Source organism: Apodemus sylvaticus, chromosome X, assembly GCF_947179515.1.
Source record: "Apodemus sylvaticus chromosome X, mApoSyl1.1, whole genome shotgun sequence".
In the NCBI taxonomy this organism is placed as follows: Eukaryota; Metazoa; Chordata; class Mammalia; order Rodentia; family Muridae; genus Apodemus; species Apodemus sylvaticus.
Window position 1 is genome coordinate 149,986,531 of NC_067495.1, and position 11,593 is coordinate 149,998,123.

The 11,593-nt window shown below is 49.4% G+C and overlaps 1 protein-coding gene across 5 annotated transcripts; it reads right to left on the bottom strand.

Moving 5' to 3' along the window:
• Window positions 1-1,096: 1,096 nt before the first annotated feature.
• Irak1 (interleukin 1 receptor associated kinase 1) lies at window positions 1,097-11,373 on the bottom strand. 5 transcript variants are annotated; one of them, XM_052170688.1, is made up of 15 exons: window positions 11,081-11,373; window positions 10,836-11,003; window positions 10,542-10,673; window positions 10,325-10,428; window positions 9,953-10,141; window positions 9,642-9,706; window positions 9,308-9,422; window positions 8,185-8,303; window positions 7,573-7,780; window positions 7,118-7,183; window positions 5,335-5,571; window positions 5,106-5,219; window positions 4,162-4,543; window positions 3,760-3,909; window positions 1,097-2,438 (listed from the first exon to the last, which is right to left on the bottom strand). In XM_052170688.1, exons 1-15 carry the CDS (start codon window positions 11,214-11,216, stop codon window positions 2,377-2,379), a joined length of 2,247 nt encoding a protein of 748 aa, XP_052026648.1. In that variant the 5' UTR covers window positions 11,217-11,373; the 3' UTR covers window positions 1,097-2,376. The 5 variants fall into 5 exon arrangements, with proteins under 5 accessions (XP_052026648.1, XP_052026647.1, XP_052026650.1 ...); XM_052170687.1 differs by having other exon boundaries at window positions 9,953-10,144; window positions 11,081-11,371; XM_052170690.1 differs by lacking the exon at window positions 5,106-5,219 and having other exon boundaries at window positions 11,081-11,371.
• Window positions 11,374-11,593: the final 220 nt, after the last annotated feature.

Sequence of the window (11,593 nt, forward strand, 5' to 3'; positions counted from 1 at the left end):
GTTTCTTCATCTGTTTGCCCCAGCAAAAACTTCATCCAGCCGACTTTCCAAAGAACCCTTAAGTTTTCACTTCAAGTTGTGTAGATATTGCTCCCCATTTATTTTGTCAATAAAAACTAAGCAGCCAAGAGGAAATAGGGTGGGACTCTGCCAGCCAGAGGGAGAGCAGAGAGTGGGAGAGGAAGGGAGGATTGAATCATGAGGAGAGGGTCAGGACACTATGGAAAAACATCTGAAGCAGAGAGAGGCAGATCAATACTAAAATTGCAAGTATGGGGATTTTGGCTGAGAGGTAGCCAGATTATCTTAGAGGAATATAATAGGTTAATAATTACTCAGCTAATGTGCTGTAAAGCTTATCAAATAAATCTTATAGTCTGCCTCCTTTATTTGGGAGGCAGTCAGAATAGAGAAAATGTATCATTTTTAAAATTGCATTTACAGACTTCAGCAAAACAAACAAAAACAGAACATTGGTGACCAAGACAGGATATGCACCTAGTTTAACACTTCAAAACCAACTGACCACCTCATGAACAGAATGTAAACAAATTCCATGTTTATCTCAATAGTCTCAGAAGCATCATTTGAAACATTCTGTAACTCCTCTTCCAATTCAACCTTTACAAGAAAAATAACAAGGATGTTTCTTTTCTTTTTAAATAGAACAAACATAGACTTATTAAGAAAAGTGAGAACTCCTGAGAGTGGGTGGGGTTCTCCACTTGTATTCAAAATTTATAGGCCCTAGTCAATGTAATAACTGAAGAAAAAGAATAAAAAGTCAAGTTGGGCATGGTGGAGCATGCCTTGTCAGAGGTAGATAGACCTCTGGAGTTCGAGGCCAGTCTGGTTTACATATCAACATCAAGGTCAGGGCTATATGAGTTCTAAAAAGAAAAGAAGCTGGGTAGTGGTGGCGCACGCCTTTAATCCCAGCGCTTGGGAGGCAGAGGCAGGCGGATCTCTGAGTTTGAGGCCAGCCTGGTCTACAGAGTGAGTTCCACGACAGCCAGGGCTACACAGAGAAACCCTGTCTCGAAAAACCAAAACAAAAAAAAAAAAAAAAAGAAAGAAAAGAAAATGAAAAGACATATAGGTTGGTAATGAAGTAAAATTGTCTTTATTTTCAGATGGGATGATTGTATACAAACTATCCCAGAGTAATCATCCCCAAAAGTGCATTTAAGGTCACAGAATGAAGATCAGAATCAAATAGCGTCAATATCCATGAAATCTACAAGACATGAAAGCAAGGGGAGCAGCATTGGGGATCTATCCCCCAGTCTGGACTTGACAAGAGAAAAGAAAAGCTAGGGGCCTGAGTTTCGGATGGACACTTAAGAACCCAGAGATATAAAGCATTAGGAAAGCATAAAGCTTTTAGCACAACAAATTCCACAAGTTTAACCAGACAGTGAAATGTATGCTTTTATTACTCAAGGACAAATTGGATGCCACCAATTTCACAGGGGCATGTAGTGTGACTCATGACTCGAACACAGAATCACTGTAAGCCTGGGCTATAACCCTGGGTTACTTGTGAAGACACTTGGTTACACAAAAACTTGTTTCTTAAGATGTAACATTCCTCTCTCCTCAAATACTTAGCTTTGCTCAGTTTCTGCTTTCTTGGGGCTTCTCACTGTCTGGGTACCACAAAGCTGTGCTTTGCTGAACCTTTCTGCCATAAGCAGAACCTTAGTCTACAGCTCAACATGGGCATCCACAGTCAATTTGCAGGGTATAGAGTCAGCCTGCCTAGGCAGGCAGTAGTCATATGAAACTAGCTCACTGGTATCTAGCAAGGCTTGCATATATCCACCCAAGATGGGGAGGGTTTTACTAGACTCTTGGGAGAATCTCAGAGTGCTCACTTCTAGCTAGTGGACTGAACTGAAAGACACACACACACACACACACACACACACACACACACACACACACCATATGCAATTTACAAGCACAATAGCTACTTTCTCCTGGGGTTCTAGGGAAGTTCAGAGGAATAGATCACAGCTAGGCTGTGGATATCTTGTCTAGCTCTCAGGGGAGCCAGCTCCCACTATACAAATAGACCCACTTGTATCCTTGGGCCTGTGTAGCTAGCAGTCTTCTGTTATGTACTACCCAATCCCTTAGGTGCTCTGCTTGCCTTGCTCAGAAATGCTGGCCTGACATTGTCTGCCTTATCAGGTTCTATCAGGTTCTTCAGCTGGCCCTGTCTGTGCTCATATTCTGAGAACAGCAGGGTCCACCACCCTCTCTCCTTTGCCACCTGATGCCTTTGGGCTACTGAGGAGTTTGCACACGTGAGAACTTCCAACCATGAGAACTTTGACATCTGAGTCTGAGGGATTTGTCTGGGTGAACAAATCAGCTCTGGAATTCATCACTTTCTTCAGGTCCCTGTCTCTTTTCAGGTTCTAAATCCAAGCCTATGGAAGAGAAAATACCACTTAATAAGTAGGGGACAACTTCTTGTCTTTCAAATACCCTGACATGAACCATGACCACAGAACTTACAGGGTACCCTCCCACTCCCAACTGAGCATGTGGGAGGAGACTGGAACCTAGGGTCTTTCACTTGGTAAGCAAATGCTCTACCACTGAGCTAAGTCCCCACTCCACACCACCTTTTTTTTGAGACAGGGTTTCTCTGTGTAGCCCTGGATGTCCTGGAACTTGCTCTGTAGACCAAGTTGGCCCCAAACTTAGAGATCTGCCTGCCTCTGCCTCCCAAGTGCTGGGATTAAAGGTCTGTGCCACCATTGCCTGGCTCAGGGCAGTCTTTGTATCCAAAGTTTTCTTTTTACCTTTAGTTTGCTTTTGTTTGTTTGTTTTTTGGATTTGTTTTTTCCAAGACAGGGTTTCTCTGTATAGCCCTGGCTGTCCTGAAATTCACTCTGTAAACCAGGGTGGCCTTGAACTCAGAAATCCGCCTGCCTCTACCTCCCAGAGTTTGCTTTTTGAAAATAAGATTTTTACTTTTATATGTGTATTTATATGTGAGTGAGTTTTATTTGCACACAAAGGTATCTGTGGAGGCCAGAAGAGGGACTCATATCCCCTGGGACTAGAGTTACAAGTAGTTGTAAACTACCTCATGTGGAATCTGGAAACTAAAGCCAGGTCATCTGCAAAAGCAGTACATGGCCTTATCCACAGAGCAATCTCTCATGCCTGCTAGTCTGGATGATCTTTACAGGCACACTCTTATCCCCAGCTAAGGCATTCTTTTTCTTTCTTTTTTTCTTTTTCTTTTTTTGGTTTTTTGAGACAGGGTTTCTCTGTGTAGCCCTGGCTGTCCTAGAACTCTGTAGATCAGGCTGGCCTCAACTCAGAGATCCCTCTGCCTCTGCCTCCCAGAGTGCTGGGATTAAAGGCGTGCACATTCTTTTTCTAAACAGCAGCTTTTCATATAGTACCTGGAGTGGGAAATTCCTGCTGGGACTTCACATTTTTTGGGGAGCATGTGAGAGGAGACTGGTACTCACAGATGAAGGAATGTGCTATTGGGTGGGAAGGAAGGGATTAAGCTAGGCATCTCCCTACAGATGTTGAGCAAAAGCTGGGCCCTATTTCTTGGTGAGTGGGGGCTTTAATTGTGCAGCCAGAACAAATGCTCTGCGGTTTAGGGTTGGCATAAGGAATTATGCCTGTGTGCCCTGGAGCTGCAGAGTATGAGCTTGTATGCATGTTTGTATATATGTATGACAGCTCTTCTGGGGAAGCTGAGCTGAAGTTATCTACAGGTACCTGGGAAAAAGCCTGATGACAGCAGTTGCAGGCTATCCAAGACTCCTTCCTCATAAAGGGCCAGCTTTTCTACCATCTTCTGTCGGGCTGGGTTGATGATGATCTGTGGTGGTTTTGATGACAGCAGGGATGAGGTGACTGTAGATGAGCCTGGGCAGAGACAGTAACTTCTTAGCTGTCTCTGGCAACCCTGAGTGACACTCTAGCTTCCAGAATCTTCCCAGACCCCACTGCCTGTGATGCTGGCTGCAGGGCAGAATTCTCCAGTAAGTTCTAGGGCCCAGGCTGGGAAGGATCAGACCACAGACCAGGCTGCCTAGACAGAGCCTAGAATTCTACACTTTTGACTTTAGGCATGGAGTAGGGAGAAGGGCTAGGAAGGGAGATCCTATCCCAAGTTACCTTCCATGGTTGTAGGCTGGAAGCCTGGGCTACTCCTCAAACTTGATTCTCTGGTAGTGCCTCCCTGAGTACAACAAGCCTCTCTGAAGGATGCTGGGCTTGGTTGTGAACCTGGAGTCAAGTGCCAGGAATGCACGGTAGCAGAGAGGCCGGAAACACTCTCATCACTTTCCACTGGCTGGTTGGGACTTCTCTGGAGTTGCTGGGCAGCCTGGGTTGGGGCTCTTGTTGTCACTACCAGAGGCTGCCATGGTTCATCCCCACTCTGGGCACTGCCAGTGGTGGACATGTAGGAGTTCTCCTGTGGGGAAGGGGAGCCATGGCCGGCAACCTCTAGCTCCCAGGGAGGCCCTGCCTGAAGCCCTTCTAGTCTCTTGTATACCTGTGTGGAGAGAGAGGCTCTCAGGATGGGCAGAGCATGGGTTCCTGGTTGGGCAGGGCAGCCCAGACCTGACCAAACTACATAGCTACTTTGCTGCTCCAGGTTGGCCTAGACTTGCCTGTGTTCAGTTTAACACCACAGGCCCCATATAGCCATAGGAATGACAGATAACACAAAGCTGGTACACTCTGCAGCTGGAAAAACGTTGTCCTTTTTTCCTTTGTCTCATCCCAAGGACTGTTGAGATTCATGGCCACCAAAGCCAAGAACTCTATTCTTAACCATCACCGGGCCAGGCAGTGGTGGCACACGCCTTTAATCCCAGCACGAGGCAGGCAGATTTCTGAGTTCTAGGCCAGCCTGGTCTACAGAGTGAGTTCCAGGACAGCCAGGGCTACACAGAGAAACCCTGTATCAAAAAACCAAAAACAAACAAACAAACAAACAACAACAACAACAAAACACCCATCACCGGAAGAGGCGGAAGGTAAGAGAAAAAGACAAGGTAGTGAAAGGCACAGCACCCCCACTAGGGGCCATGATCAGAGTCCCTTCCTTCTACCTGTTTCTGGGATCTGAGCCTCATCCAGTAAAGTAGCCCTTTACCACTTAGTTCCACAGAGCACCTCCCCAAACAGAGCCAAAGGACAAGCAAGGAATGTTGGGAGTTTTGCCTCTGTAAAGAGATTAGGTAGGCATTTTGTAGCTATTGCTATCAAGCGGGGCAAGTTGATGCAAGTCTTCTTGCTGGCCACTATGCCCCCATTAGTAGCTGGCCTCCCCAGGGTTACCTGGGTCATGGGGGGCCTCTTCTTGGCCCGACGGTGCATGCAGCAGCAAGCTAGTTGAGCCAGGCCCAGGCCCAACTGGGGTGGGCAGGGCCCAGGTCTGGAGTCCAGGTGCTTCTTATAAATCTGGGCAGCAATTGGAGCAGCCCAAGCATCTGTGGCTACACCCACCCACAGAGTAGGCTGGGTGCTTTTCAGGGCCACTCTGGCCTCTTCAGCCTCATCTTCAATCAGGTCTTTCTGTAGAACAAATATTGTCAGCATAGTTCCGCCAAATCTTCCAGGCCACTGCCCCTCAGTCCTATGGTCTTCTTTCCCTGGGTTCATTAAACACCCACTATGTGCCTAGTGCTGTCTGGGGATCTGCTGATACCAGCCACAAATGAAACATGCTGGGCCTTGTTTTACAGTCCTGACATTCCATTGCAGTGGGGGAAATAGATGCCAACAAAACTACTAGTCTGCTAGCAAGGTCCGTGGGGCCTGAGCAAATGGTACTTGAGCTGGGATGTGCTAAGGATGTAGAAAGTTAAAGGAATGAGGGATGGGTAAAATCTGGTTCAATTTGTGGGGTGGGTTAAATCCCCCTCCGAGCCCAATAGCAGACAAAAACAGGCTCCATCCCGGAGAAGCAATAGGAGATGTACAACTCTGTAAAAAGTGATGACCCAGCATTAACCAAGCATGTTCTGGGCCCAGGAATTATTGGAATAGTGTTCATGTAATAGTCTGTTTTCTAGTCGGGCAGAGGTAGCACACACCTGTAATCCCAGCACTCTGGGAGGCAGAGGCAGGCGGATTTCTGAGTTCGAGGCCAGCCTGGTCTACAGAGTGAGTTCCAGGACAGCCAGGGCTACACAGAGAAACCCTGTCTCAAAAAACCAAAAAAAAAAAAAAAGTCTGTTTTCTATATGGGAAACTGAGGCTCAATGAAGAGCAGGAATTTGATCCATGGCCACTGTGTAGATGGGACTAAAACCTATGTTTCTTGTCTCTTCTTGTATGTTTGTTTGAGGCAGGGCACCACACCATGTAACTTACTCTGGCCTTGAACTTACTATATAACTGAGGATAACTTTGAATTTCTGACCTCCCCTGCTTCTACCTCCCAAGTGCATGTGCCACCATAATCAACTAATTTGTTGTTGTTGTTTTTGATAGAGGGTTTTGCTATATCACCCCAGCTGGCCTCCAGCTCCCAGCAATCCTCCTGCCTCAGATTCTTGAATGTTGGGACCAAAACCATGTGCTCAGATGCTAAGCTTTAGGTCTTTTATTCCTTAGCCCTATCTCAGTGCACAGCAAGGTACACAGAAATGTAGGGGTATAGGTCAGGATGGCTTGGAGCTGCTGCTTTAACAGCCTGCCTATTTCCCACTGACTTTACTCAGCCCCACTCTAAGTTCCAATGTAGGTTTGGTCCCGGGGTATGAGGAATAGCCCCCTCTCTGTCCCCAGCCCAAGGCAGAGGAGGAACCTGTCAAAGTTCTTTTTTCCCCTTTGATGGGGATGGAACCCAGGGCCTTGCATGCAATAAGGTAATCACTCTACCACTGAGGTTACATCCCTAGCCTCAAGGCCTATGTACAGAATAAAGACAGGGTCTTCCTTGCAAGGTAAAAGAAACTGCTTGGGGACTTACCCACTTCTAAAGATGAGTCAGCAGCAGCAGTAGGAGGCTACTGTGGGGCAATGTAAAGGATCTGTATGATCCCACCCTCTGGGGCTGTACCCACTGGTTGTAGCTGCCCCTCCCTCCCTCCATGCCCCACCTTAGGAGGCTCACCAAATACTTGGTCTTTGCACCTTGTGTCCTCACAGCCCTCTGACCAGCAAGGGTCTCCAGTATTACCTAGGGAGAATGACATGGACAGTATCACCTTAGCAGAGAGAAATGGTGTGCAGAAAAGAGGCTTGTAGAATGGGCATGGATCATTGCTGATGGGAAAGAAGTCCTGGGACAGGTAGGTAAAGACCACCTCCCAGCAAGGACAGCGTTGCTATGGGACTGAAGCTTAAGCAATTCAGAGTGGCTATATGAAGCAAAAGGATGCAAATTATGAATACAATTTAGTGCAAGGGATGAGGGAAGTGTATGAGGCAAGGTGAGCCCCAAAGCCAAAGCTATGCTAACTTTTCACTAGGTTTTCCTCTGCCCTAGGCCTAGAATTCTCTAGGCTTTTCTGACTTCACTTACTGGGGTTTTCCCTCCCCAAGCCAACAGAAGGGCTGGTGGCTCACCACCCCAAAGCTGAAGGTATCGGTGTCCACAGCCAGCCGGCCTGTCTTGATGTACTCCTCAGGCAGGTAGGCGAGGGTACCTCGAACTGTGCAAGTCCGGGCCACAGTACTGCTCTGGCTTGGTTTGGCCCCTGCAAAGCGGCTGAAACGAGCCAGGCCAAAGTCTCCCAGCTTGGGCATCAGTCTCTCATCCAGAAGCACATTAGAACTTTGAAAGGGAAGAATGGCACCAGTTCAGGCCCAACTACCTTTTTTTTCTGTCCCCCACACCTAAATGGTCCTGATAAACTGGAATAGAGGCTTATTGCTTATGGAAAGTGGCTGGCATTGCATCCCAGCTGTCTGAGGGCTAGCAGTCCCAGAGCCCCTTCACACTGTTTGGCTTCTGCTTACCACCAGGGCTTTATTTGTATACTTGTACCCTGCAGGGGTGCTCATAGCCCTAATTAAGTACTCTCAGCTCTGTGGTCCCAGGCAACACCTGTCCCTATATCCACAGGACTGGGCAGGAAGAATATCATAGGGACACTCAGAACAGAGCTGCTCATTGAGCAGGGGTCACTGTTTCCCTGGCCACAAGACTTTCTATAGCTCTTCTGAGCCTCTCCTCACCTCTTGATGTCTCCATGGATAAGGCTGGGGCTGTCTTGATGTAAAAACTGAATAGCCCGGGCTGTGCCCAGAAGAATGTCCAGTCGTTGAGGCCAGGAAAGTGGGGAGCAGGCCTGGGTCTGGAGTGACAAAGACGGAAGCACAGGGGCACCTCGGAACAGCTGTTCTCTGACTACCCCCCCAACCTCCCCTCACCTGTCACTCTGCAGCTTGGAGCAAGCTATCTACTTTATTCTGAGCCTCAGTATCCCTTTCTAGAGAATGAGGAACAAGATAAGATAGTCTATGACTTAATTCATGAGCAAGTGGTAGCTTTGCTATTTCAAAGTTTTGACAAGCATTCTACAGCTGGGATAATAACTAGAGAACATTTCTCAGGACTCAAGACAAAATGTGATGGGCTCAGGTTTACCTAACTGCATAGAATGTGCTGATGCACTGGGCGGTGGTGGCACACAGCTGTAATCCCAGCACTTGGGAGGCAGAGGCAGAGGCAGAGGCAGAGGCAGAGGCAGAGGCAGGTGGATTTCTGAGTTCAAGGCCAGCCTGGTCTACAGAGTGAGTTCTAGGACAGCCAGAACTACACAGAGAAACCCTGTCTCGAAACTCCTCCCCCACAAAAAAGAAAGTGCTGATGTCCTTCTCCCTCCCCTCTCCCAAAACAGTTTGAGAGGGAAGCTCTTATCTTGTATGTGTGGTGGTTTGTGAGTATGACATTCAGGTATGGCTCAAGCTTGGGTTCAGTCTGATAGCCTGTCTCTTCTGGTCCCCAGTCCTCAAGAGCTTTGTGGTCTAAATCCTTTAACTATTCTGCTTCCCAAGCCAATAAACTCCCAATAGAGGAACAGTGGGAAGAGGACAGAGGAAAGAATTGTGTGGAAAATCTTGGGCCAAACTGAGTATAATGGTCCATACCTATAATTCTAGCACAGAGTAGGCTGAAGCAGGATAATTGCCAATTTGAGACAGCCTGGGCTGGGCCATGAGGCATTGTCTCAAAGAAACAAGTAAATAAAAAGGAAGAAAGAAAACCCTGGGCCAAACCTTGACTTTGAGGGGGAGTCAGAAGCCCAAGTCCTGCCTATCAAAGGCTAAGAGGCTATGCCAGATAAGCTAGGACTACCTGAAGGTGGAGTTGATCTTCTAAGGAGCCATTGGGCAAGAAGCCATAAACAAGGCAGTAGAAGCCATTCTCTGCACAGTAGCCAGCAAAGTCCACGATATTTGGGTGACGAAACCTGTTACAAAGAGTGGAGTCTGACTTCTTTAGTTTTCTGGGTTCTACTACTTTTCGTCAGGTCGGGTTGGGTGGGCAGCACTTGATGTTCCCTGGGCCTGGCAAGGCCTAGAGGGCCTAAGGGAGCCATACCTTGTGTTGAGGAGCAGTCCTAAAGACTGATGAGGCCCTGGTATGGCTCTCCTTGTGTCCCTAGACATGAGGGACCCCCAAGGCTCACCTTGATAGCTGTTCCACCTCTGTTAGGAAGCTCTGTTTCACCACAGTCCACTCTAGGTCAGCCTCCTGTAGCCCCAGGCATGGTGGGCGGAAGAGGTAGGGAAAACAGGCAACATGAGCCAAGCTTATCAGCTGTTTTTGGGCCCATAATAATGGAAAGCTTGGAGTTCTTGAACTGGAATCAGAGGACTGAAGGAACTGCTTGGGGAGGCTGGAGGCAGGGAACTGCAGAAGTGAGGGGCTGATGGAGGAACTAGACAAACAAGGGCTGATGGATTGTCTTCCTAGTGGCTACCCCACCATTACACCTACCTCCTTCAGTCTCTTCACAGCATATGTAGTATTTCTCATGACTGCTCTGTATACACATCCAAAACCACCCTCTCCAATCCGGAGTTCTTCAGAGAAGTTACAGGTGCCTTGGGAAATCTCACAGAAAGGCCAGCAAAATGGGGAGGGATGGACTCTTTGGAGGCCAGAGACTGGGCTCTCTGGGCTTGGCTGCTGGAAGAGACCATCAGGAGAGGGCCCTGTCTATTTTCCTTGGTCCAGGTTAAAAGCTTCCCTCAACACTAGCTGTTTCTCAGATGACCTGGCTGTGCTGATTTGGGCTCAGTGGTACACCAAAAGTCAAGTTTCTTCCTCTTTGTCTGGAAATTTCCCTGGGGGTTAAAGGATACTTACCTTGGTGGAGGAAGGGACTGAAGATGGTAGTGGTGGCCCGAGGGAAACAGGGAGTGGAACCTGGAGGAGCTCTGACTCAGAATGGGTCTGGGAGCCTGGAAAAGCTTCATAAAGATGGCAGTGAGAGGCAGAGACCAGGAGCAGTCTACAGCCATGTCAGCAGTCATGGTGGCCTTTTCCTCAGGCATATCAAGCCCAACACCCGGGTTCTTTTTACCTGGGGAGAGGAAGGTGGAGGCAGAGGACTGCAATTTCCGGGGGCTCCAGTCCTCGGCCTCAGAGTCTGCAGAAATGCTGCTGGGCCTTGGGGCAGCGGTGCTTGGGGGCACAACAGGGGCAGGAGGGTGCCCTGGGATAACAAGGAAGGAAAGGGGGGGTTGTGATTCAGGGCTCTCTATGTGTAGGGGTTGGGGATGGGAGCTCCCATATGGTCCCCTTTCTCAGGAAGCTCTGTACCCGTCACCCCTCCTGGGTTCCCATCCCTAGGGTCCCTGGGGCTATGCTCGCTCACAGGCTGTGATGATGTCCCTTGCACGCAGCAGCTGCAGGTGTGTAAGGATGTGAACGAGGTCAGCCACGCGGGCGTTGCGGTTGATCCAGGGCCACAGAACACTGGCCGTGCGCTGCTCGGAGCGCTCACACAGCCGCAGCTCTGTCTGGTCGCGCACGATCAAGGCCGCTGCGGGATGAGGAACATCAGGCTTCAGCCCCAGAAGCTTGGGTCCACCACCCCACGCCGACCATGCCGTCACCCACCGAACTGGCACCAGTCGGCGGGCTCCAGGGCGTCCATCACTTTGTAGAAGCGGCACATAACCCAGGGTGGCACCTCGTACAAGAAGTGCTGGGCGCCGGGAACCACAGGCTCCCCCGGGCCCGGCCCCCCGGCCATGGCCGCTGTCGCCGCCGCCGCCGCCGAGCCGAGGCCTCTTGGGGCCTCGGCGGGCGCGGGCCTTAGCCGGCCGGGTCCGTGAACACTGACTCACTTCCCCTTCAAGCCGGCCTCGTGCGACACCCGGCAGGGCGGAAGAGGCGGTGCTCGACACGCCGCCATCTTGCCCTCCGCGGTCTTCTGCCACACGGGGGCGTCCCGCGCCGCCCTGGACGCAGGGAAGGAGCTCTGCTATTGTAGGAGGGAGTCCGTAGCGGGAGAACTGAGGGCCGTGGTTCTACACGAACCATCAGCAGTGGGAACCATCTGAATAGGCCTGAACAGGATGAAGAACAACTTCCAGTTCTGAAGACAAAGGGCACGATGTTTTACACGAT

Excerpts from the sequence above, each read along its gene's own strand:
- Irak1 (XM_052170687.1), bottom strand. The coding sequence starts at position 11,216 with ATGGCCGGGGGGCCGGGCCCGGGGGAGCCTGTGGTTCCCGGCGCCCAG. Across the intron at positions 10,674-10,835 it reads AAGGGACATCATCACAGCCT|GGCACCCTCCTGCCCCTGTT; the intron begins GTGAGCGAGCAT and ends TTGTTATCCCAG. Across the intron at positions 9,707-9,952 it reads CTGTGAAGAGACTGAAGGAG|GAGGCTGACCTAGAGTGGAC; the intron begins GTAGGTGTAATG and ends CTGGGGCTACAG.